A 26,015-nucleotide genomic window follows, 5' to 3' on the forward strand; every position below is an offset into this window, starting at 1 on the left:
ATCGTGATGCTTTTTCTGGGGATAAAATTGTTGTACAAACAATTACAGGGAAGTTTAAATGGAGTAGTAATATTTTTTTCTCGGCCTCTGCGTTGCTGATTTCCAGCCTCCAGTGACTTACACCAGATTTTACGTGTATGGATCCACCAGAAATGTCAGGACAGGAATTCCTGGCTTAAGTCGACTGACCCCCGAGGAGTACCGAGGGACTGACAGGAGTCTGAGATGACAAGTGCAAACCCAAAGCTGCATTTTTTTCTCAGCAAAACAGAAGTGCGGTGAGGAACCGACACCGCGTTCCCTTCCGCAGGGCCGAGCGGTGGGCGAGGAGGAGCAGCACGGGTGAGCGGTTTCTGCGGTCCGGCAGCGGGGACCGGAGAGCTGCGAGCCGGGCTGCAGGAGGCGGTGGCCGGGCACGGTTGGGGCTGGGGCGGGCGGGCTGCGCCAGCAGGTGCCGCGGGCCAGCCCGGCCGTGCCCGGCGGGGCGGGCGGCAGCCCCGGGGGAGGAGCGGGGCGCGGGCCGGCCCCGGTGCGCGTGTCCCAGGCGCGGGGCCGGGCTATCGGGAGGAGGGCAGGGCGAGGGCGGGGCGGTTGGCGCGGCTGGCCCGGCCCGCCGGGGAGGAAGGGAAGGGGAGCAGACTGCGCTGTTGCCCTTTTAAGCGAGCGAGCGGGCGCAGGAGGCCGGTACAAAGAGAGCTCCACCGTGCCCTGTCGGCTGGGGCTGCCCTGGCCCCGCCATCTTCCGCCCCGCAGGCGCGGCCGGGGCCAGGGTCGGGCCGGCTGAGTCGGAGGGAGGCGGCGGCAGCGCAGGCCCGGGCCCGGAGATGAGGCCAGGATGTCGGTGTCAGGGCTCAAGGCCGAGCTGAAGTTCCTCGAGTCCATCTTCGACAAGGACCACGAGCGCTTCCGCATCGTCTCCTGGAAGCTGGACGAGCTCCACTGCCAGTTTGTGCTCCTGCCGCCGCCGCCGGGGTCCAGCCCGCAGCCGCCGCCGCCGCTCACCATCCACTGCAACATCACGGTGCGAGGGCCGCGCGGGGCGGGGAGGGCCGGGCACGGCCCGCCCTCGCCATTGTCCGCGGGGCGCGGGGAGGGGGCGCAGCCCCGCCGGGGTGACTCAGCACGAGGGGGGGCGGAGGGGCGCTCCCCTGGGGCTCCGGGCGCCCTCCCCGCTGCCACCGTAACAAAAGTTACGGGGGCCGGGCGGCCCCGGCCTATCCTGCGCGGTCGGGGTGCCTCCTGGGGTCTCCTTCGGGGGACCTGGGCACAGGGGAAGGACGCGGGCCGGGGGCCGCCGCTTCGGGGCCGGGAGCCGCGATCCGGAACAAAGGGTGGCCGGGCCCGGGGCAGCGGGCATAGAGCCCCGGGGCGGTGGCGGGGGCAGGAGGGGCCCCGGCCCGGCGAGCGGTGCTGTGCGCGGAGCCCGGAGCGGGCGGCGGGCCGGCGCTTTACCGAGTGCGCCACACGGCCGCGGCCTGGGGCGGGCCCGGCCTTCCCGGAGGGCCGCAGCGACGGGAAACTTGTCAGTGTCGGCGTCGTGGAGGGGTAACACAGAGCCCCTGCTCGGCTGCCCAAGGGCCGTTTTATCGTAACGGTGCGTTTAAACTTGTCTAGGGCTACGAGCAGCCGTGTCCGAACTGAGGGTCTGCTTCCAGCCGAGGGCTTTAGAAGGTTCTCCTTTCTGTGGTTTTTTTTTCCCCTTAAATTCGTTTGGCTAAATATTTTTTAAATGAGCGGAAGTGAAGTGAATAAAACGTTGTGTGGCATGGTAACAGTCCTCTGGTTCTTTAGAAGTTTAGGGCCTAAACTTGCCGAGGGATCTGAATGTATTGGCATCTGTGACTCATCTACAGGAAAGTGCTGGGGGTTCATTTTTGTTGAGTCGGTTGCAGTTAAAAGTGAATTTAAATGCCTTATCAAGATTCAACTGAACAGTGATGTATTGAAAAACTTCAGGTGAAAATAGCACGTTTGTGTTTAGAGAGGATAAATTTTACTGCTTTTTTTGGTCTTTGTATGAAAGTTTCAAACACCATGGTAGTTAAAGCATTCATATAAGTGTGAATATTTCAGTATTGAAAGATGAAAATCCATGTATGCAAACCAGATAAGTCTGATAATAATCATTACCAGATTCTCTCTTGCCTTAAAGTAGTTTTATTAAATTAAAGATGAATTGTTAAATGGATCATTCAGATTTCACAGCTAACTGTTATGAGGAGTCACTTCTGTGGTCATGGGACAAGTCTTTGTTTTACTGGATACTTGTAACTCATAAGATTGTGGGGTTTTATGGTAAATAGACAAGATACGTTGGTGTTCTTGTTTCCAGACATGACCTATCAAATGATGGATTGTGTGACTTCTTATAAATATTTTTTTATTCAGTAGAGAATGTTCAATTGCAGACAATTTTGGCTTTTTGTTTCTACACAATATGATCTATGTCATAAGTCTCGCTCTAAACAATAAAATGAAAGGTCTGATGATTGTGCACCCTTAGTTGCTAGTTGAATTTGATGGGTTATTTCTTCTTTGTCAAGTCACAGCTAATAGGTAAGCCGGCAGCTGTAAGACCTGAAGTAGTTGTGCCCAAGATTTGTGCTATGGTGTTTATCTACTTCTGAGACTACTTTCATTGTAACTACTTTTTATAGTAATTCTGATTGCAAAGAAATTTGCCCTGTTAGCTGTAGGCTTTTGGTTGAGGTGTGTCTGAGCAAGCAAGATCACTGTTGTCATATTTGTGTTAAAAGGAAACAGTGTCTGCAATCTGCTGTTATAGTCACTTGCCCCAAAGGTCAGGAGCTCTTTCATATGCCATTAGACTTGTGGCATATGAATTTGCAAAAAGAACAGGAAAAGTGATGTTTGAAACCTCAGAGCTGAGACTTCTCACTTGATGAAAGGCTGTGTCTGAGTTTCTTGAAAGCTCTGCTTACAGTTGCCTGTGAGCAGCTTGGTGCTTTCCAGTGTTGACTAATTTTTTGCTCTTCAAGGCAGGTGGCAATTTTTTCCATCTCTTAAAAATAAATGGGATAGGGCAACCTGAGATACAGAGGTGGCTCCCTTGAAACAAATGGACAGCAGATGATAGAGCCAGGAAGAGAAAGCTCATCTCTGGGCTTCTGTCCTAGTTCTTTGACACACATCTTAGAATGCTTAAGTGTCACAAAAGTGATTTTTTTTTCTCCCTCTTCCCACTGAATGGAGTCTCTTACACCTAACTCCTGATTGTCTCCAGATATTTTTGGGGTTTTTTTGTGGATACTGTAAACTAGAAGAGCCTAAGTCTTGTTTACTGTGCCTCAGTGGCTCTCCAGGTACTGGGGAAGTAGAACTTCAAATAGCAATAGTAGCATGCAAACACTGATAAGGATATAAAGTTGTTGGTCAGTATGGTTTTCTGGGGAGACTCTGCATCAGAACCTACTGTCTTAGCATTCTGGATTTGCAGAGCAATTATGCAATTTTAGCTGTTTGCTTCTTCTAGCCAGTTTAACCCCTACTGTACTGATCCAGCCAGGGTATTTCCTTTACTCGGCAAAAGGATACAATATTTTACATTAAATGACAGCTGTCTAGCAGTGTATAGAGAGGCTGAGGTTATGGGATGGAGAAATATCTGGTAGGGAAGGAAGCTTTCTGTGGCTAAAAAGAGATCTGGTAACTAAGTTGGCTCTGATATTCCCAACAAATCTTTTTTTCCCTCCAGCCTAGAGGGAAGAGGAAATATTCCTCTGGAGGGGTGAGGGAGCATATATGCGTAGGAACTGTGTAGATCTCCACAAATTTTCTAGACTAAAATTCACAGTTTGAGAAGTCTGTCACTGGCATTTCTCACTGAGGTTATTTGCTGATTGTCTCTGCAGTACTAGTTTGTAGAACTATCAAAGTTCAGTATTGGCTATGGCATCTTGGGGATATTGTACCTGTGATACTGAGCACTGCTTGAAATTAAAGCGAGATACATTTTACTTGATAGCTCTTCTGAGCTTTATAGTGGGGCAGCCAAGTATTGTCCAAGTCTGTCCTTCACTATTTCTGGTAGTGACCTGTATTAGAGCTTACATGGTTAATCAGATTAATTTAAAAGAGGCACTTCAGGGTGGAGTCACCCCTGTCTGAAACATTGGTTATTCTGGAGAACTGTCTTAGATAGTTATTGAACTTGTTCAGGCTGTGTACCTTCTCACATTCCCATTTTGTTATGCCAACAGTGGTGTCTCCATTTGGGGTTTTATTTCTGTTTTTCTCAGGTTTTCTTTTTAGTTAACACTACTATTCCAGTTGATCAAGTTCAATAAACTTTGTCGTGTTCCTCATGTGTTTTAAATTAGTATCAAGCCTATGGCCTTACTTAGAGAAGTGTGTTTATATCAGACTTAGGCCATAGTTATTGCAAAGGGTGTGTTAGAATTATTCTATGCTGAAGTCTTTTCCTTGTTATTTCAAGGAAAAGGACTAGTTTGGATTGCTGTAAAACATTTTGTATTTTTGATATCTCCTCAAAGAGAAACTGGATATTAACATATCTCCACCCATATGCAAAATTCCTATTGAAATTCTGTATCCTCAAGTGACCCTTGCAGGTAGAATGGGGGTTTGTGCCAATTCCGAATGGGAGCAGGTTTCCCCTAAACAGATACATGGCTGTGATGTGTAGTGATATCCTTCATACTTTAGCAATTCAGTTCAGGTGATGTGGCTGACTCAGTAAACTCCTGCTTCTCTGTTGGAAAAAAGCATCTTCTGCTTCTGCTGAAAAATACCCTGCTGCTAAATTGGAGTTAGGAGCTGCTATGAAAGACTTGAAAAGGTTGCTGCCTACAGATAACTGCAGTTGATGGGAGAAGACTTTATTTTCTGTTAAAATCATGGAATGGGTGAAAAGATATTACCCGTGAAGCTTTTGGCAAGTTGGGTATATACAGAGAGTGAGTGTATTGGAACCTGGGACGGTTCTTCAAAGGCATAGGATTTTCATATTGAACTCTCTCTTAGCTAATGCCTAGACAGCTGGTAACCTTTTTAAAAGGTTATTTATTTGTACACAGAACTAACCACATAATGAATGAGGCATTCAGTTCCAGCCACGGATTTTTTTTTTTTTTGTACATCATTAGACATTCTGTAGTGCGGTTGAGACCTTTGCCTCATAGCATATGGAGGACTGTATAAAAGTATACACAGCTTTATCTTGATACTATGTACTTTTTAGCTAGGGTTAGATATACTTGATGATTTTAAAAAAGGTACTCATGCAACTATTATCAAACATAACATGCGATAGAAGTTGACCAGGTTTAGTATTGTTATATTTAGCAAACCAAAATTAAGCTAACAAAAAAATTGCTCAAAGAGTAGTGAGGGTTTTAATTTCTCTTTTTATGTCAAAACTGTTAATTGGAAAAAGAATATCACAAAAAGGAGTAGGAGGACTCTTTCGTGTCTGGAAGGCAAGACCTTTCTGACACCGCAGTCTGGTTGTGTGATGTGTGAAAGGCTGGTACCAGTACTTCAGGACTTTAAATATGGTTCTGTCCTCCCTACAAGATATGGAGTGCTCCGAATATATCCTAGAAAGCCACAGTGGTGGTCTTCAAATAGAAATGCTGGCATATGTTGAGGTCTCAATGTACAGTAAATTGTGCTCACATTTCATGTGAGTTGATAATACAATAACCTCAGAACTGGGATTGTTGTGGTCCTTGAAAGAGATCTCTGTGCACTTCGTTAATTAAAGAAGTTTTGTAGAAAGAACTGTGTTCTTTTTAGTCAACATCCTTCCTCCTGTGAGCTGCTCAGGAGGTTTTGTGTATTGGTGCCTTGTTGATATCCTCAACATGTATTGAAAATTGCTCTTAGTAAGAACAACGTGTGCTAAGCACTCTGTAATAATGCTTTTTTTTGTAGACCAACAGAGGCTATGTGCCTTGTGAGGTGGCTGAAATTGAGTTTGCTGCATTAAGGACCTGGCTGGCATGTAAAAGTTCTTACTGAGTTCTTGTTGATCTGGACTATTTCCCAGTCTGGTTTAGCTGCAAAAACAGCTGTCCTGTCTCAGCAGGGGCACAGCACTCACTGAGTGGGAGCTGCTGGATCCAGCAGTGCTGACAGAGCTTCTGGCAGAGCCCTGGGTGGCACTTGGGACTGACCTCTCCTGGGTGTGGGGCCTGGGGTGGCACCAGGCCCCTGGACCTCCACCACTGCCTGCCTTGTGACAGTGACAGCTGGACCAGACTTAACCACGAGGAGTTTGTTTACTTGAAAAATCTAACTCTTTCCTGGAGACTGCAAGATGCAGAGATGGAGACACTTCTCTAAATGGTGTTATTAGGAAAGACAAAAAGGTGGTGAAGTTTCTTGGTGGGAACAAATGTTTGTAGAGGTTGGTTAACAGAAATGATTACTATTTTAGTTATGCCTCAGAGTGAACTGCTGTTCAGTAGTGTCAGGTTGCTTGCCTTTATGTAGTTTTGAAAGATTGTAAATGCCTGAATTCCTGGCTGGAGGATTAGGGGGTTTTTTCTTCCTTTAAATGGTAATATTCTGTTCTCAAGAGACATGACAGTTGATGATTTAGTATGTGTTCTACTGTGTCTCTTCAGCTACAAGCTATGTAGGAGAAGCAAAAATGACCTTTCACCAGCTCCTAGAAGACAACTGGAAAATCAAATGACTGACTGTAGTAAGAAGACACTATTTAGCATTTAGATCTTCAATCTGCCTGCATGCAGGAATTCTTGAAGCTAATATGATCACAATAGTTCTCAATTGCTCTCTGGTGGAATCAAGCATATCAGTTACTGTATGTCTTGTATCCAGCTGTAATCTCTCAGCGTGGTATGAAAATAATGACCTTATGTGTTGGGGATTTTTTTCTTTATCTCTTGCTTTCAAGACATCTTGGTGTACTAAGTACTGTAGTGCAGCTAAGACATGATTTCTGAAGACTTAATATGAACTCTGTTCTCTTTCTCTCAGACTTCATAATCTTCTGCCCCCTTGGAGCGAAAGAATTCAATGTTTTTGGATATCTTGCAGTAGGTTCTTCAGTGTGTGTTCAGGAAGACAGGAACATAAGCTCTGTTAGAACTTGTATAGTGGCATTAGAAAAAAGTCAAAGCGTTCCTGAGAAGTGGTGTTCAAGATACCACAGGCTTCCTTGAATTTTTGAAGTAGGAAATAACTGTGGTAAGAGTTGTGGTATTTAACTTATTAGTGGTGAACACTGGTTGAACTCCATGGTACTGAAATTTTGCATGTAGGGGACAAAGTTCCATCCAAATGGCTCTAATCTGACGGCCTGTGGCTAAGCAGCATCAGGGCAGCTGTGTACATGCTACTGTGAGGGGAAAGCTTGGGAACCTGGTGAGTGGTGGCTGGAATGCTCTCAGGTGTAAAGAGCAGCAGGACCTCTCTCAGCCATGGGTGAGAATGAAAAATTCTTCTACCTGCAGGTGTGTCTGGAGTACAGCAAGTTTGCAAAGGGAAAAGATGGAAAAGAGGAAGATTGGCCTTGTAGAGGGGAAAGGGCACAGATAGAAGGGGATGCTGAGTGATTTGAGCACTTGAAAGATGTGAATTCCTGAAGTTTGAGGAAGAAGGGGAAGCCTGGATCTTTTGGGTGACAGCAGAGGTGGTATCAGACTTGCATACTGTGGAGTAACTGCGTAAGTGTTCAAGGTGAGAGCAGGTCTGCAAGGAAACTTCCTGAAGTTAAGTTGGTGAGAGAGGGGTTTGTCACAACTTAGTTATAACCAGTTCTTCTGTTTTAGCCATACTAGAAGCCATTTCTTGCTACTCTGGCTTTGTGACACTCTTGTTGATGATAACTGCCTGTATAGTTGCAGAAATAGGTAATTAATGATTCTTGACGAATACAATGAGTTGATAATTTGTTTCAAGTAACCAGAGCTCCTGAAGGAATTTGGACACATCAGATTCTGTGCTGGTAGTAAAGAGAGTATTGCAGAATCAGATTTGCAAAATACCTTTCCCTTGAGCCTGTGTGTGTAGCTGCTCTTAGGTAAAGCACTGCCAGCTTGAGTGCATGTGTAATGTGTACATTAAAGAGAACCCCTTGTGTCTGAGGGCTCCCAAACAACCAGCCTCTGGCAACTGGCAGGCTGAGGGTGCAAGTACACGGTGGGTTTTTGTGTGTGAGGAGCAAGACAGCTTGATCCTGCTGCTGTAATAAAAACCTGGACATAGTCTCAGGTCTACAGCCATGTTCCCAATAAGCAAGTCACTTAGTCTTCAGCAGTGCTGTGTGCTTTGCTCAATTTTGAGTGTGGAGAATGTTTAACTTTATTTGTTGCTGTTAACATTGGCAAAGCAATGTTCCTTAGCTCCCTTAGGTTGGCCCTCTATGGTAGTGTACATTTTCAGAGACTACACACTGCTTCAGAACAACTGACTTGCTATGCTGTTAATGCAATCCTGTAGTGTTGAGTTGTGTTTGAGCAACAGTTCAGTAACATTTGGTGGATTTTTAGTTTTGGTGTGGACAAAAGTGTTAAGAGTTCTGGTTTTTTCATTGAATTTCCTTGAGTGGAGAGATTACATGCTGCATTATGATGATGTGGAGAGTAACATGCTACTTCGCAGTGATGAAAAGTAACTGCATTTCATCAGAAAAGTGTGGGTTTTTTTCTTTTATGCTCCAAAATAGTGTTTTAAGTCTGTGTAGTTTTGTTTCGCTGGACAAGTAGCCTCCTGCCTTTTGCTTGGTATGGAGAGAATGAGGTTGTGGAAACTGATAAGAGAATCTTATTTTTCAATCTTATCTTGTTTTTCCCAGGGTTATATGCAATTTCATGTATGGGAATTGGCAGTTGGGACATTTTGCATAGATTAAGTAATTTGAAGAACAACTGGCCATAAAAGCTTGGCCACAAGAAATGTAAGAGTTATAATGCCACGTTTGCATTCATGTTTGTGACCATTTGAAGTGATATTTGCTACTTCAGTTGTAGGTGTGTTTTGGCTTCTTATCAGGGAGCGGTGTTTTGGGCAGGGAGAGATGTGTGTACCTGGACAGAGAGATATGGAAGTAAAACACTAATATATCTCAAATTATTCCACAAACTTTGAAGTTATTGGTCTCTTGTATGTGCCTGTTTGAAAGCAGCAGTTGCTGAAATTTTCAGGATTTTTTTTTTCTCAGAATGTTTTTTCTGTATTGGGTGAATAAAAAATCTAAGAAGTTAAAGATGCCATAATAATTTCAAGAGAATTCTGTGGGCTTAGGTTGAGCTAATGAATTAGTGCAGGTGAAGGTGCAGGTCACAAACTGCTTAGATTTTGGAATAATTTGTACACAAGTGCATTGCCATTAAAATACCGTCCCTGTTGAAACTCATGGGTTCTGTGGTCACTGTTAGTGAAGATTGGCACTTAGAGATGCTGCTGAATCTGTATATTGCAAAGTGTTCCATGATCAAAGCTTTCAGTGGATGTAGAGCTGTGCTGTGGTTCCTGTGCACTCATGCAGAAGGCAGCTGGAGAAGGTGCAGTGTCAGAGCACCACGTGTGCCTGCGACAGCAGGGCAGTGGCTCTGCTCTCGGAAGGGCCTTGTGAAGACAAAAGGATCCCCAGAACCATCCTGTATACCCCCAACAAACATTTTCACCTGGTTACTTTTGTGGTGGCCTGCAGTTGGTAGGACTTTTGTACAGAGAAGTGCGTTTTTGTTTCGGACAATTTGTGGTTGCAGAGTGAATTTTACTGGTATCTATAGAGTTGTGGTTTGTTATGGTCTTTATGCTCCACAAGGCGCATACCTTTGACCCTCCCTTCTCTAGTATGGTTGTGTTTAATGATGTGAATAATTCTAAAACAAGGTACTCTGCTACACTTGCCTCCTTCCCTGGAGAGTGTGTGGGAGAGGCCAACTGTGACCCTGTTAGTTGCTGATTTAATGTGCTCCTGAAGGTATTGGCTTCTGCAGCACTGAGCGTATTAGCAGAACTGACATAGAACAGGATTAGGAGATTCTTTCACCTTCTTTCTGTAAAGGTGCAAGATGATTAAGCTCTGGCAATCCCAGGGATCCTACCGAAGGATGATGCTTCACCTGGGATTGTCGTGTATGGGATGTAGCTGTCAATACAGCCATTAAATTTGAGAGTAGAATTGCAGTAATTTTGTATGTTGTAGAGAGAGAGGTGTATTTCAGACAGCTGAACTTGGTACCTTACCAAGCGCACGGCTTGTAACAAGTGTTCTCACTGAACTGAGCCTGTCAGGCTGTAGAGAGGATGGAAGAAAAGTAAAGCTATACAGGCTTGCCCTCGGGCAAGTTAATAGCATGTTATATATGATCTTAAAATTCAAGAGGAAGTTAAAGTTTTCCTAATTTTTGGTAGTGGTGTTTAAAATTCACTTTGTTTACTTGCTACCACAAATACTAAATTTCATTTTAAACCCTCCATTGCAAACATTTTTCTTACCTTTTAAAACTCTGGATCGCTGACATGTTAGATTCTTTTAAAAAATTATATTTTTTTCATATCTAAAAGTGGAAATGTTAGAGTATTTAGTGTTCAATTACTTGATCTATACAACACAGCAAATGGTGGTGTCTTGAGTGTTTGAAAATAAAAATTTGGGGGATTTCAGTAACTTGAGGTTTCTGGGAAATAGTTTGATTTGGATTACTTTTGATGAAAGTAATTCTTCATGCTTTCTTCTTTCTTAATTGTTATGAAGGATTGGTTGAGAAGGCAGATGATAATCTGCTGGCTTTTAAGCCTGTGGATTTCACTAGCAATTGAGCTGCTAGTGGAGGAAAATGCTTACTGCTTCTTAAGCTGCCTTTGGAAAATTTGGCTTCTAATAATGGGAAACAATCTGTCAGTTGTGTAATCACAGCTAATGCTGTTTTAAGTAGCTGTAAGTACTAGTGTTTTATGGTCACCAAGCTAAACTTTAGCTTTAATAATATCTTCCTAAATCCTGATATTTTTGTTAATATTAACTCTGTGGGTTTTTTCCTCTAAAGGCAGCTTCATACAGGTGGAAAAATAAGTGGTGAATGATTGACTCACAATTGCAAATAATGTGTACTAAAGTGTAGCTAATTGTTGTTTGTTCTTCGGTATTTATTGAATGTTCATGTCGGATATATATATGATCCTTAATATAAGCTCTGATTCTGCTGTTTAATTAAATTGAAGTTGGAAAGCCATCTGTGATTTGAAATCCATTATTTGCCATGTGTTTATAGATACAAATGTATTCACCTTGAGAAGATTGTATTAGACCTCTGAGATGTCTTGTTCCATTAGGATTTACTTCATTACCGAGATTTGGCAGAGCTAGAATGGTCTTTTTCAGAGAGAGACCCTTCTCAGAGTATCTAAGCTGGTTAAAAGACCTGGGAGTTTGATGTTCTGCTTTTTGTAAGTGAAGGAGGGTGAAGAAAAAATTTGGGTCTGAGAAAATGAATATTAGAAGGACTGTTAGGGAAAGTAGCTAAGTTTTAGTTCTATCTAGTATAAAAAAATAGAACTAGGTTCTGTCTGTGATGGGGATTTTGCAAAAACTAATAAGCAGAAAAGAAATAAAAATGGCTGAAATTTGTTCAGACAGTGTGCTAAGGATTTTTAAAGGAAACCACCCCCAGACTTTCTCCATCTAGTATGGTTGGGAAATTAAAGAAAATCAAGAACTGGCACTATGTAAATCATAATGCAGTAGCCATGTGTTTAAGTGTGTTTTCCTACCATTTAGCTGTGATGAAATGGCTCAGTTGCATACAAGGAGAGATGATTATTCTTTTGCATTGTAGCAAACTGCAGGTACAGGTGGTTCTAATGTTACAAGTGACAGCAAGATGTTTTGTTTTGATTTAGCAAATTCTAACTGTATTGTAGTAATTTAGAAATGTCTCATTTAAAAATCTCTTACTAATGTCAAAATTGTGTCACTGTAGCTTTAGAAAGTAGGATAAAGATTATATAACATTGCAAGGAAATAGCCTTATTGTTAAGGATGAGAAAGCTTTAGATAGGATATACTTAGATGACAGATCCTGCCTAGGAACAGCTGTCTTAACATGTGTGTGTTCCCAGAATCTTCTGTCACATTTTGCTGCTTTTTTTTCTCCCCCTTTGCTTAGCAAAATTGTTAAATGTAAGTAGAGCTCTTACAGAGGATGTAATGGAATACCTGAACAGAGAGGTCCCATGTGTGATCTGCTAACACAGTGGTTTTCCTAAATGATTTTGTTTGAAATTGTTCCAATGGCAGGACTGCAGGGCTTTATTCCCTTTGTGTTTTGTGTGTTTATTAGCAGGCTAAATTCTTTTGCTGCATTCTGTCACAGAAGTGTTTGCGATGACAAAGCTCCCAGTCTGTCCTGGTGCTGATACAAAGAGTCTCTAGAAGTGATGATGCCATGAATTGTAATTGTATCTGTGCTGCTGTAAACATCCTGCCTTTGTCCTGTGTGGGCGAGGTGTGATGTCACTGCTGTCCTGTCACCCCTGGCCAGTGGCACTGCTGTCCCACAGCCTCCCTCTGGGGATGAGCTGCTGCCTTTGCTTGTGGAGAGCAGCAAAAAAGCAGCAGTTACATAAAACAGCTCCAATGCTGAATATGGTGAGAGCTGTGCAGCTGAGAGAGATCACAGAGACAAAATCACTGCATGGCAGCTCTCTAGTGCAAGGCCCACAGTAATGGGGCTTTTTAGCCACCAACAATTAATAGTAAAATAACTGCTTTTTTAGGATTCCTCTCATGAAATGGCTTTGAGAAGACTGTGTTTCTTAGACAACACAACAGCTCAAATCTATCTTTTATAGCATGGAGATACAGGAAAATAAAGCTGACTTAATTCTCTCAACAGAATTAGCTTGTGTGAAGTTGAGTTGTTTGACCTTACAAACCACAAGCTTAGCTTTAAGTTGCCTGCTGTGGTTATTACAAACTCATGAGCCTTCTTATATCTCAAGTTCAGAATGTTTGAAGTTCATGTGTGAATTCTGTATTTCAAAATATTGTGACTCATATTCACGTGGAAATCAGCTGTTCCAAAAATATGGATTACTTACAGATCTAAAGAAACTTAATGCCATTTATGTTTTTAAATTAAATTAATATATTTATTGGTAAGTGTGAAGAATTAAGCATTGCAACAAAATGGAAGTTTGATTGAATTTGTATTTTGATATTAAGCATCTGTTGAGAAAAAGTTGGTATGTACAATTAAATAGTCATATTCCAAAAAATTTAAAACTTGAAGTATTTTCTGATACAGCTGAGTAAATATGTTTGCAGTGTTAAAGAAGAGCCATTCTGAGAAGTGTACTCTTCCCATTCATGTTTCAACAGCCAGATCAGACTAAAAATTTAATAGTTAATAACTTTTAGGACATAGTCATTCATGTGTGCTATACACTAATAATCCAGGCAGTATCTAGTCCTTGTAGGTTTTCTCACCTACAGGAGGGTTTGTTTTCAGGGCACAAAATGGAGTGAGTGTAAACCATAAGTAAGGGCTTTCACTCAGAGCAGGAGGCAACAGCATTTTCAAGTAGCCACTGCAATGTATTTGAACTCCTAGTGGGATTGCTTGTTCTTCAGATCTGCATTGTCAGTCATGTCCCTGGCTGATGACAAACATGCTGCAAGTATTTTGGAGGAGATGATTATATAGGCCCCCAGACTGCAATAGATACTGGTTGCAATAAGGAATTGTCCTACTGTGGGGTTGTTCCTCAAATTCTTCAGGTGGAGAAAGGAGAAAAAAAATTGTCAGAAAAAAGGAATATAAACAGGGAAGAGTTGAGTTCCACTCTCTAAGCAGTCTTCAGATTTCAGATACAATTTAGAAGAGAGGACCAGCAGGTGTTTGTCTTCTATAAATTTTTGCAATTAATAGACTTGTGTAGGTCTGGACTAACATAATTTTTAAAATGCTTGATTAAAAAAAAAGACCAAAAATACCTGTTAGCAGAATGGTGCATGTGTGCATAGTCTAAATGTGACTGTATCCGGAGAATACTTTTATTCTGTTGAGTCTGAGGATTTTAAGAAACAGATGGCTTGGTGAATCTTGGAAGAGATTTTGCTTGCTCTTTATATTTCTTGATGAGAATGTTGGCGTAATCTAAAGTCACGGTAGCAGTGTTTACCCTACTGCCGTTCTCTTAACTTCATGAGCTGGACAGAGAAGTTTGGGTCTCAAGAACATCTGGGTCAAACAAGTATTCCGGCAGTAGGGCCACAGTTAGCAGAGATTCCCTTCTGTTGTTCCCCCTGCATATCCAGGTCAGTGTGCAGTGGAAAAGGCTCGTGGTGAGAAAGTTGCACCAGTGCAGAAGACTTCACAAGTAGGTTGCATGTTATTAAAGATAAGTAAAATGTTATCGGTACAAAACTAGAAATACTTTTAATGAAGTTTAGCTCCTGAAAATAACAGTTTAGAAACCCTATGGCAGCAGGGAATTCAGCCTTGTTTCTCCCACAGAGATAGTGGTTAATCTATTAAGTGAAACTGAGGAGAAAATACACTCAAGGACTGTGTTGAGTAAAGGAAGAAGGTGATTAAATCACATCCGTAAGCCTGCCTCAGCCATAAATCTTGGCAAGCTGAGCACTGGACTTTCTTGATAGATATTTGAGATGTTAGGCCTTAATTAATCAAGAACAGGTATTCCAAGGTCTCTGCTTTGTGGGGGAAACAACACAAGGGAATCTCTGCTAACTGTGGCCCCGCTGCCTGAATACTTGTTTGACCCAGATGTTCTTGAGACCCAAACTTCTCTGTCCAGCTCATGAAGTTAAGAGAAAGATGGTAGGATAAACACTGCTACCGTGACTTTAGATTACACCACATTTCCATCAAGAAATAAAAAGAGCAAGCAAAGTATAGTATAGTGTGTATTGTGTGCTTTGAAATGAAGATGAAAGATGTGAACACTTTGTCTTTTCCTAAAGATACTGGGAATATTGTGTATTCCTTTAAGGAGTTTTTAGCTGTGATTTAGAAAAAAATATATATATGTAAACTTGAGGGGATTGAACTTATTCAAAATAAGTTTATGCAAAGGCTTCCGTTTTCCAAAGGTGGGAATTTTAGACCTCTGTATCTAGAACTTCTCTGGAGTCTGGTGTCAGTCTATTTTCCAGAGCTGATGTCCTTTAGTCATATGGCTTTGTTTATGAGGTTCAGCACTTCAGACAGACGGTCAGTTAGGAACTGCACTTTATTAAAAGCCAGTTCTGACATGCTTGTATTTTTCTCCAATTTTCAAACCTTGCCTGTTAACTGTTGAAGAATGAAGCATAATTTATTTTCTCTGGAATGAGAAAGATGGGTTTTTTTCCCCTTTTCAACTGCAGTGAGGGAAACAAATGAAAATTCCCTCATTATTTTGTAAGACCCGAGGATACAAAGATAATATCTCTGTGATAAAACTGAGGTTCAGCAATTTGTCCTCAGCTACTAAAATTTTATTGAAAGGGTGAGAAGTGGAGAATATCTTAGATTACTAAAATAACTTAAATAACTAAAATCAATTATATGAAGGGACACTTACTGTTGAGTTGGAAGCTACGTGGTATCTTCCGTCCTTACAATGTCACCACACCTGTGTGAGGAGAAAATTGAAATTGCTTTTTGAAATGTCTGAGCAAGAGCCAAGGGATTTCTGTTTAGCTTTCTGTAGCAGGGGTCTGCCAAGCACCTTTGGAAGGGCTTCATGCTGTGGCACTTTAGTGGAATCCATGAGCAGTGGTGGGCTACATCTCTTCCATGGGTTCCATGTGCCCAAACCGTGGCTTGTTGTGGAAAATGTAGCACACTTGTCATCCTGTGAGCCCCTTGGGTGTCACCTGGCTGTGTCCTGGCACCTGCCTGCCAGCCATGGGACTCTGGATGGAATGGAGTTATGCCATGAGCTTTCCTGGATGCAGTGTATTGCATGAGAAATCTTCAACAGTGGAATGTTCTCGGTGAGCCTTGCTAGTACAAAGATAAAGCGGCAGATTTTGGCACTGGGATCTGCCAGTTAAACTGTCCTGCAAGGCAGGACATTTGAGCTGTACAGTTTTCGCCTGTGAGTCAGTGGTAGAAGAGTTTCAATAATCCTGTTTGAGAAGGAAATCTAAAGATTCCTAGTTTTATTCCTTTCACAACTTTTTTTAGCAAGAAGCTGTGTTTTTATGAAAAATCAGCATCAGTTTTATTCGTTGACATGTACTACTTGTGATTCCATTCTTTCTAAGTATCACCCATACTGCATTTTTAAATCTCTCCCTCCTGCTCCACCTGCCCCCAAGGTTTTAAACATTTCAGCACTGTTTCTTATGCATATCCATCATCTGAGAAAGACAAAAATAGGTTGAAATACTCGAAGAACCAGTTGGCTGGATTTCCTTCAATTTCTTTTGCATTGTCTAAAACTGTGGTGTCAAAAGCTTCTGTGTTACCTGACATAGAGTAAGATAAAAGGTGGTATTAATACTGTGTTACAAAATTTTGGGGGTAAATTATTTTTAAAAGCGTTGGGATTTTTTGTTTATTTTTTGGGTCTTGTGTTGTTTTTATTTTTTTAAACAGGAATCTTATCCCTCTTCATCACCAATATGGTTTGTAGAATCAGATGACCCAAACCTGACTTCAGTCTTAGAGCGTTTAGAAGATATTAAGAAGAGCAATACTCTGGTGAGTATTTTGCTTATTAATAATTATAATAGTCATATTGATGGTTTGGTTATTATTAATTATTATGTTATTAATATTGGTATTTTAGTTATTTTGGGCATTTACTTGGGCTTGTGTGTTTACTTGGCTTTGTCACATTAACAAGCAGGTCAGTTAGTTCTTTTTCAGGGTTATTTGGAGGATTTTATAAAAACAGCTTTCTCTTCCAAAAAACCTTATGAGCCAGAAATAATCCAAAAGATTTGAGGCAACAAGGAAAAGATAACCTCTTTTAGAGAGTAAGTGTTTAAGTAAAGTTTCAGCCCTAGTAATAAGTGTGAAGCTTTCTGAAAATAATTAAACGGTGAAGTGTATGAAAATGTTAGAACTGCTGCATAAAACAGCTGTTGTAGAGGTTTTTTTGCACAGAAATCAATTGCAGAGGCAAAACTTTGTACTCTTGAGAATGTACATTCTCCAAAACATGACTGTAATATCAAGAATTCTTGGTTTCTTTAATTCTCTCCTTCCTTTAAAGGAAACTTGACCTGATAGCTTCTGGTTCATCAGAATGCTTCTTAGGTACTGATACATTTAAGCAGTGTTGTGACTGTGGACAATTGCTGCTTAAAGGAAGTCTTTGTGTACAGATTCTGATGGTTATTTTATATTTCAGAAAACTCTCAAGGATTATATCTTACTTAAATACCTTTTTCATGTAGCAATGGGAGCTCAGGGGAAAGGCACATGAATATAAAACTTAACTTCCTATTCTGTGTAGGAAACTGTCCTTGAATAATGCTTGGAAATAAATTTCAGTACAAATGCAGTTTGTGCCACAAAAAGGAGTATTGCAGCATACTGACAAACTCAGGTAATCTTTATTAATAGATGATTTTAGCATTTTGTGGGTTTTTTTGGTGGACATGAGTGCGATGCATACAAAACAAATCAGTCTGCAGAATACTGCTTATTGCATGGGTTATATGCTTAGTATTTTTCTGGTTTGGGAAAAATTGGGAATGTTCTTTCTTAGGAAAACCCACTACTTGTTATGTTTACTGGGATAATGTTCATCTAGGATACCCAGCCTCAAATAAGAATGTACAAGTGTCTTTTTCTGAAGATAGTTTAGGATGCATTTGACTGCTAGCAGAAATAATTAGGAAACTAATAAAAGTGAGAGTCTTTGTGGGCCTTGCCATAATTAGAAACAATTGTGGAGGAACATTAATGTTTTCATGCTTTTTGTTGAATCTGATTGTACAAGATGTACATCTCTCTATTTTCTACTTCAGCCTAAAATTTAGACTGAACTACATTCAGAAGAGGATTATAAATCTTAGTCTTTAAGTTTTGCCTAGAAAGACACAGAAAGGGGCAGTAGAAGAAAATCTGGCCAATATCTTTTTGCTTAAAGATACCTTTTGAAAGATTGTGCAGCTTGAAGCTGGTGTGGCTGATACTCGGCCTAAAAGTTCTGAAGAAGGTATTTCCTGTGTGCAACTGCCTGCAAGAGGCTGGAAAGCTTTGTTGTAAACATGCATGGGACTTGCTGTGCTGAATTGCATATGTACACGGACTGCTTATGTAGCTGGTAAGAAAACAGCTTCTGCTATCAAGATTGTACTTGCCCATGTAAAAGCTGGTGGGTTGATGTAATAGACACCTGGGATGGCCCATTGGTTTCTCAGGAATCCACCCTGCATGGTGCTATGCCAAGGTGAAGGCAGATAGGAGTGGCTGAGGAAACAAATACTTGCACTATAAAGTATGACTTCTTTTTTTGCTCCAAAGACATGGCGTGTGACTTTTATTTGGATTTTTTTTTTCTGCCTGCACCTCTCCCCCATGGAACTCCATCCTTTTCAATGGCATGGAGCAGCTTGCATAGAGACTTTTTGCAGCAGAGTAGGAAGGGATAGAGGACTACACGTAAAAGTCCAAAGGCTTCTAATTTATCACAGTCTCATAAAAATTCACTTTTTAAATTTGGAATCATCTAGAATGCTTCAAACTAGCTTTCTTTTAATTTACTGTGGGTGACAGATCATTAGTGCCGTGTTGCTCTAAATTCAAAGTTACTGGAGCAGTCAAATTTTGAATGGAAGAAAGCATTTGACTCTTCCAGGAGCTCAGCTGTGCTAAAAGCAGTGCTAGCACATGTACCCTGCTTTAGCCTTTGGTATTCCACTGCCCTTTCTACCTGCTTTGTAACATGTCAGCTGTTGGGAAACTGAAGAACATGCTCTTCAGGCATAAGTGTTTGACATGTGGAAGCCTTGTCATTTGACATGGTAAAATGAAAACTGGTTTATGATGTTGAAATCATACACATTTCCTAGAAAATCTTTTGTGGGTTTGAAACTGATAGTTACCTTGCACCAGCATGCTGCTTTTGCTATGAAAATTCGACAAAACACTAAAAATGATGAAAGGTTATTAAGAATGTGATTAGCATGGCTGTCATCAGGTTTGGACAGCTTAGCTGCTTGATTGTCAGTGTTGGACAAGTTTCAGTCAGCAGATGAAGAGTTATTTCAGCCCCTAGTGTCTCCTGAATTTCCTTCTGAAAATCAGCCAAACTTTAGACTTCATAAGTATGAAACGGCCATCTGCCTTCTAGTGGCTGTGCTATGCAAAAGAGAAATCTTACTGCGATTCCCTTGTTCTGTTTAGTATTATGGAAGCTACATGATGCAAGTCTGAAGCCTCAAACCTTATTTCATGAGATGTTAAGTATAGCCCTACACTGTTTAGATGTCTGTTTTTTGAAGAGAATAGGGAAATGGACTTAAATTCAGAGAGGCAGCTTTAATTCTCACACTCTAGACCTCAAACCTGCATGGAAGATGTCAAAAGTAAATACACAATTCCTGGCATAAGTATGTTTACAGCTTGGATAAGATGCTGTCTTGAAGTACACCGCTTCTCTCTTAATATGTCAGATGAAGTCCCACATGGAGGCATTTCAGGGACGAATGTTGTCTCTTGCAAACTCCCAGTGTGGCAGCAGCTATTTTTGTACTGGGAGTTGCAGAGACAAAATGCAGGAATCAGTTTTGCTTTGCTCTGAAACTGCCTGAGGCCGCTGAGTGCGGGGGAGGCCAGGCGAGGTACTGTCACTGTTACCTGATAGCCAAGTAATGGCCACACTCCAAGTGACAATTACTGCTTCCCTCTGTTTCCATTTGTATCTTTCTTCAGCACTTTCTCGGTGGTAAGCTAAGATTTATTGATGCATTTATTTTTATGTAGATATTGTGGGTGTAGGTAGAGACACATAGAATAATCAAGTCTTTCTGTGCTTAAACTGTACTTCTTAAATTCATTTTTCTGGTAATCAGGAAACAGGGTGTTGCGTAGTGAACCCAGCAGGATAGTAATATCATCAAAGGTATCCTAAAACTGTTAATGCTTTCATACTGCATTAGGAAAAGATCTTTTCATACATTAAAAAAGCCTCCTAGGGTAGGCTGGGTTTCAGAAAAAATTGTTCTAAACTGTTTTCAGATGTTCAGAACATTAAGATAGGAAACAAAATTCCAAGAGGTTTTTGTGTTCTAAACCAGTATTATGGTGTCCAGAAGAACCACCAACTTCTCAGAACTCTTGAAGCATTAAAGATTATAGAGGATGTGTATTCTAATAGTGTAATTTTTGTCATTTTGATATTAATTGTAATAAATATAACAAATTTATAAATGTGTTTATTTGCTACTTGAGGGTTTCCCTTCTGCAGGCTGTTCACATTGCTCCTTTACTCTGTGCATTATGAGTTCTCACTGCTGTTTACTTTGTGTTTTGTGTAGTGTGTATTCCAGGGAAACTACTGGTGTACTTCTAGCTCGCTTTTCTTCAGTAGCCTCCAAGTGTTTGTTAAACATTCATTTTACATTAGTTAAGCCTGTGAAATTATCCTAGATATGCATTTAAATTATTAATACATGACAGAAATCAGTTCTTCTTTTTGATAGTCTGTTCATGTGCATACTAACACATACCAAACCATGCCAGGCCCTGCTTAAAGCACAGGGCTGGATCAGATGTCTTCCAGACATGCCTTCCAGCTCAAATTATCCTGTGATTTTTCATACAGATGAGCAGGGGATAAGGGATAACAGTGATGGTGATCCATGGCAGAAAGATCAATGGTATTAAATTAATTCCTGTGGAGGAAAAATGTAGCAATAAGGAAGAGAGGTGAAGGGTTGTACAGACAGGATCAGCTTCTTGCTCTGCCACCACCTTTGCAAATTGTAGACACTTAAATTCAAATAAAGCAGCTGATCTATAAAAATGAAATGCAGTATGAGTTGCACTAAGCTAACCCTGCAATGTAGACCTGCCAAGGAAGGAGATCCCTGCTCTCAGCAGGTCTCTGCTTCTCCCTTGATGATGAAATGGAGCTTGTGCACCGAATCACACCAGGAACTGATCTGCCACAAGGCTGATAAGCTGCCACATAGTAGTGGTCTGTGGCGCAGTGGAAATGAGGAAGTGAAATGCTGCTGGAGGCCCTTGTCAGGCACAGCTATATGTCACTCGGCCCAGGCTGTGCCAGCACCTTGTTTTGAGGGTGCTCCTGTTCCTTGCTTGTGGTGCTGTGCTTGGAAGTAAGAGGAGCTTACAGTGTTAACACGCTGCAAAAATCCCTTCTGAATTTCAGTTCAACTGATAGGACATTTCATGGAGAGGAGGGGGGAGTGAAAGAAGAAGGGCAGGAAGCAGTTCTTAACTCTCCAGCCCTTATTATCTTTCTGTCAAGGCACATCTAATACTCTGTTTATCTGCTTAGGCCAGTGCTAATTGACCAGCCCAATGCCAGTGGTGGCAGTCTTCCCTCACTGCTTAGATTTATTTTTGTATGATTCACAAAGATGTAAACAAATTATTTGCTCTGTGAGAAAAATTACAGCTCCTGGAATTGTATGGTTTATGCTCCAGCTCTCCATGAGGCAGTGTTTGTGCAGAGAAAAAGTTCCCCAGCAAAATGTGTAGCAGTGAAACTTTAAGCGTCTTGCACATACTGAAAACAATAGTTCTAAGACCTGTGATTCTGGCTGGCAACTAACTTTCTGATTGATGAACCTGATTCCTGTCTGCTACAAGATTTCCTGGTGTTCCAGATACCAGGGAAGCTTCAAACAAGTGTAGAGTCTTAATGCTGATGAGGAGCATAATTGTTACAGAACGGAAAGGGTTTTGCTAACACCTATCGTGTCTCACTCCTAAGAAATGTGATGCTGGTGCCCCAGTCCTTTTGGTGATATCTCCTTTTTTTTGAGTTAGGGTGATTATCTGCTCTATTTTTGGTTTGGGTTGACTATCAGGAATGATGCAGAAACAGCAGACACAGTGTGATTGTGCTGTAATGCAGGCTGGTATCTCAGTTCATGGCCTCAGATGGATAAATAACATTCCTATGAAGCACAATGTGGAATTCAGCTGTAGAAGGGAAAAACACTGAAGCTTTCAGATGTTGCCCTTATGCTATCACTGCTGGTGATTTGGGCTTGAAAATGAGCTCTTAACTCTGGCAAGACTGAATTTTTTTACTCCCAGTGGGCTAAGGTGAGAGCACTGAAACTGCCCAATAGCAAGGTTTTAGACAAGTATTTTGGAGTGTGTGTGCAGAAATAACTGTCTTGCTTGCTGCCCTCAACAAGTGGCAAGGCAAATTCTCTTTTGTGTCTAGAAGAAAAAAATCTATAAATGGATGTATAATTTCTCCAAGCTTCATCTAGGGTATTATTTTGTAAATAATGAGGTGTTGACCCTTTTACAAATGGATTTTTCAGTCCTTTTTTTGTTCCTGACATAGCTGTGCAAAGACCTTGGAAGGTTAGGAAATGCAGTAGTATAGTCTTTCACGTCTTGGCCTTAACTATGAATCTGACACTGCCTAGAGAAAGTGAACAGCTGTAGAAATCAACTTAATTAATGTGCTGATCAAAGAGCAAACTTAATGCTTGCTTCTGCAGAATTAATTTTTTTTTCTGGCTTGCATTAGTTGAGTGTGAGGTGTTGCCTAGTTTGCCGTTAACAGAGTACAATCCCTGGAAACCCTGCAGGCTGGAAACAAAAGTTAGAGATAGTAACATTGCCTCACCCTGACACAAGATACAGCAAGCAGAATGCCTGGGCTCCAGCTTGGAGCTTGCCTGGCTCCTGGGACTTGGACACAGTTTGTCTTGCTTTCTGCTGCCTCGCTGGTGTGCCCTGTGAAAGAATTCAGGATATGGAAAACCAGACTGTTCCTCCTTGTTTTTTTTCTGAAGACCTAGTTATTTAAGCTGGGAAGTGGGAATGGACCATTTTGTTTCATGGAATGTGACCATTTGCTTATTCCATAGTGATGTGTGGCTCAGACACCTATGTTTGGAATAGATGATGCTGTCAGGGCAAATTATTTTTCTGCTTCTGACTTTCTTCTTAGACATAGGAAGATGAATGAGAATAATTGTTAACTTGCCATGTCCTTGAGTTTCTATTGTGGGGACTTCACTACAAAGACTACAGAGGAAATTTTATTCCAGCTGAGCAGATCTAAATGCTACACATTGATTAAGTTCAGTACCAATGTGTGAAGAAAATTCAAAATATATTTCTCTGTGCTTTGGTTTAAATTGGCGTATCCATGTTTTCTTGTTTTTTGTAGCTTCTTCAGCAGCTGAAGAGATTAATATGTGACCTCTGCAGATTATATAATCTTCCTCAGCATCCGGATGTTGAAATGCTAGATCAGCCATTGCCAGCTGGACAGGTAAATTAAAAAGCTGGACACCTTCTTATGCCACTAATGGAGTTGGTTTCCTAACCCCAAGAAGCAAGATAATGGGAATGATTAAACCTTGTGTGAACTAGAACTGAGATATGATGTGCTTTTGCGTTATGGTGTCTTCAATCTGAATTTTGTTTGCAAAATCCATTTAATAATGGTGTGATAATATTGCACAATTCCCTTTGAGGTTTCCGTATCACTGCGAGGTGTGTATGTGATACCAGTGCTGTCAAGTTTAATTCCCTCCTAAACACTGTTGAAGCCAGTCTCTGTGCACTTGGCGTGCTTCCCAAACTTACTTTTTCTGAAATATTTGGCTCTTTGTTGAAGAGTATGTGTTTCACAGTGTGCACTTGGATGAACTGTAGATGTTTTCCTTCTTCAATCCCTTGCAGAGACATGGGATAGCAAGGCCATATGTTTGAGTAGGGAGGTGCCTTGCTTACTTCTTGTCCACTTGAAAAATTAAGAATTGTGAAGGCCTCTGAGGTATTCTTCTTAACCAAAATGTTTTGTATTGTGCTGAAAACAGACCTGGTAACTGACAGTAACTGTTCTTTTTCTTTTGTATTTTTAATAAGATTATGAGATCTTCTTTTCCTTGTACTCATTAAGATGACATGATTGCTAAAATACTCCTGTAGAGTAACAGATGGCTTTTCTGTGGTGACAGTACTATAGTAATGACAAATAGCTTGCTTAATTTTTGGTCACGTGCCAGATTGTAATCCTATAGGTATTCTCTGAACCACCCACTCAGCAGTACAGCTGCAAGGCAATGGGCTGTGCTGTTAGGGTGTGGCTTTGTGAAGGATCTCACATGTGCTGTGAAACTCGAAAACAAACTCATAGAAGGTTTCTTAGGCAGAAATGTCAGACATTTAAATAAGAGGGGCCTTAGTAAAACTCTGTCCAAAGATTCATCTGGTCTCATGTACTGTCTAGAGCAGTGTCATTCCTCCTTTGCCAAAGAAAGAGTGAGCAGAGGACAAGCATATCAGAATGCTCCTAAGTATTTCCGCAGCTCAGACTTCCTGAGCTTGGAGTGGTATCCTGAAAGTCATAAAAATGAACTCAATGTGTTGTTTTGATATTTCCTCAAATAGTCTAATAGCAATGGCTACATGATGATAGCAGTGGCTGCATGGAAGTTCTAGGTAGTGAGAATAAGAATCTATTAAGTTCTAGAGGTCTGAAGTTCATGGAGTTTTCTTTCTAGGGATGTAGCATGTAGATGGATTCTAGTCAGAGCCATGATCTGATTGCACGGTTAAGCAATTGTGGGTTGTAACCGACTTGAGATGTTTGTTGCATTTGTCACTGTCTCAGAATAGGATGTTCTTTATCAGAATCTAAAGTTTCTACTTAAAACTTAATTGGAATTAATTGAGACATTCTGGTTTTGCTTCATGCAAAAGTCTCTTCACTGTCATACTCCAGGAAAATATCTTTATGCATCTTACCCTTATCTGCAAAAGACTGAAGTTTAACATGTAACTTTTGCATTTACTGCTTCTCTTTGAGAGTAGACTTGCTGATTTTGAAAGCAAGAAGCATGTGCAGAATTTATGCAGAACCCTCATTGTTGTATTTGCAGAATGGAACAACAGAAGAAGTTACATCAGAGGAGGAGGAGGAAGAAGATATGGGTGAAGTATGTCTATATATGAGATTGTTGTCCTAAGCTAGTAGAATTTTGGCATTTTGCTCTGCAATGTCTGGCTAATAGTTAAACCAAACTGTAAAATGTAACCTCCCTGGAGTTCAGCAGAAATGATAATTAAAATTTGGATGTTTACCTGAATGTCAGCTTTCCCTTCAACCAGAAAACTAGTGAAATTTTCTTCTTAAACCTAGATCTCAGCTGTGAGGTACTTGGATACAGAGAATTGGACATCTGTTTGTGCTTTAGTCAAACAATACATAACATTGTGTGCCAAATCAGTAAGTTTTTGCGTTGTTAACTCCTATTTCAAACAGCATGTGAACTGGCTCTGATACAGTTGGAAGTGCCTCCCAAATTAAAGCAGACTGACTAAGAGTAAATGGGTTTACTGACTCATTAAATGAGTGAGCTAGGTTTTGACTGAATAAATTGAAGGAAATGGAAGGACATTGAAACAGACACACTAAACTTTTATGTCTGTTTGGCAACATGGTGCTCTCTTTAATAAGCTTTTTAGTTGTATGAATCCTCCTTTTTACTTGCTTCTGCTACATGTTAAAATAGCTCCGAGATACTTGCTTTCTACACCACTATAGATTGCCTTTTTATAGGAGAACTGTTCTGACTACTTCAGATCTAGATTTTAAATCAATGTGTAGTAAGAATGAATAACTCTCTCAGAATAAATGATCTTTCTTTAGAAAAGATCTAAATGTTACCAAGTTCTTAAATTAATTTGAAGCAGCCTTTCTTATGTCATATTTAGCCTGATCCAGACTACGTTTGCTGGAGCCAGTGTTTCTGTAAAGATGGTATGTCTCATACCCTGCTGCCACAAGGCTCTGGTTGCTTGCAGACTGCTAGAGTAGCCTTTCACATTCTGTTTGGGTTACTTTGTACAAAAAAG

General features: G+C 41.0%; 1 protein-coding gene across 2 annotated transcripts in view; it reads left to right on the forward strand.

The window, feature by feature from the left end:
- Positions 1-583: 583 nt before the first annotated feature.
- Positions 584-26,015, forward strand: part of UBE2Q2 (ubiquitin conjugating enzyme E2 Q2) — a 45,718-nt gene continuing 20,286 nt past the window's right edge. Inside the window, exons 1-5 of one of the 2 annotated variants that reach the window (XM_083871001.1) lie at positions 584-1,021; positions 16,575-16,679; positions 23,320-23,424; positions 25,040-25,096; positions 25,300-25,386. In XM_083871001.1, coding sequence (XP_083727127.1) covers positions 836-1,021; positions 16,575-16,679; positions 23,320-23,424; positions 25,040-25,096; positions 25,300-25,386 — 540 coding nt within the window. In that variant the 5' untranslated portion in view covers positions 584-835. The remainder of the gene's footprint in view (positions 1,022-16,574; positions 16,680-23,319; positions 23,425-25,039; positions 25,097-25,299; positions 25,387-26,015) is intronic. The other variant, XM_083871002.1, reaches the window with a different exon arrangement.

This window comes from Zosterops lateralis (genome assembly GCF_965231275.1).
Source record: "Zosterops lateralis genome assembly, chromosome: 13".
Lineage (NCBI taxonomy): Eukaryota > Metazoa > Chordata > Aves > Passeriformes > Zosteropidae > Zosterops > Zosterops lateralis.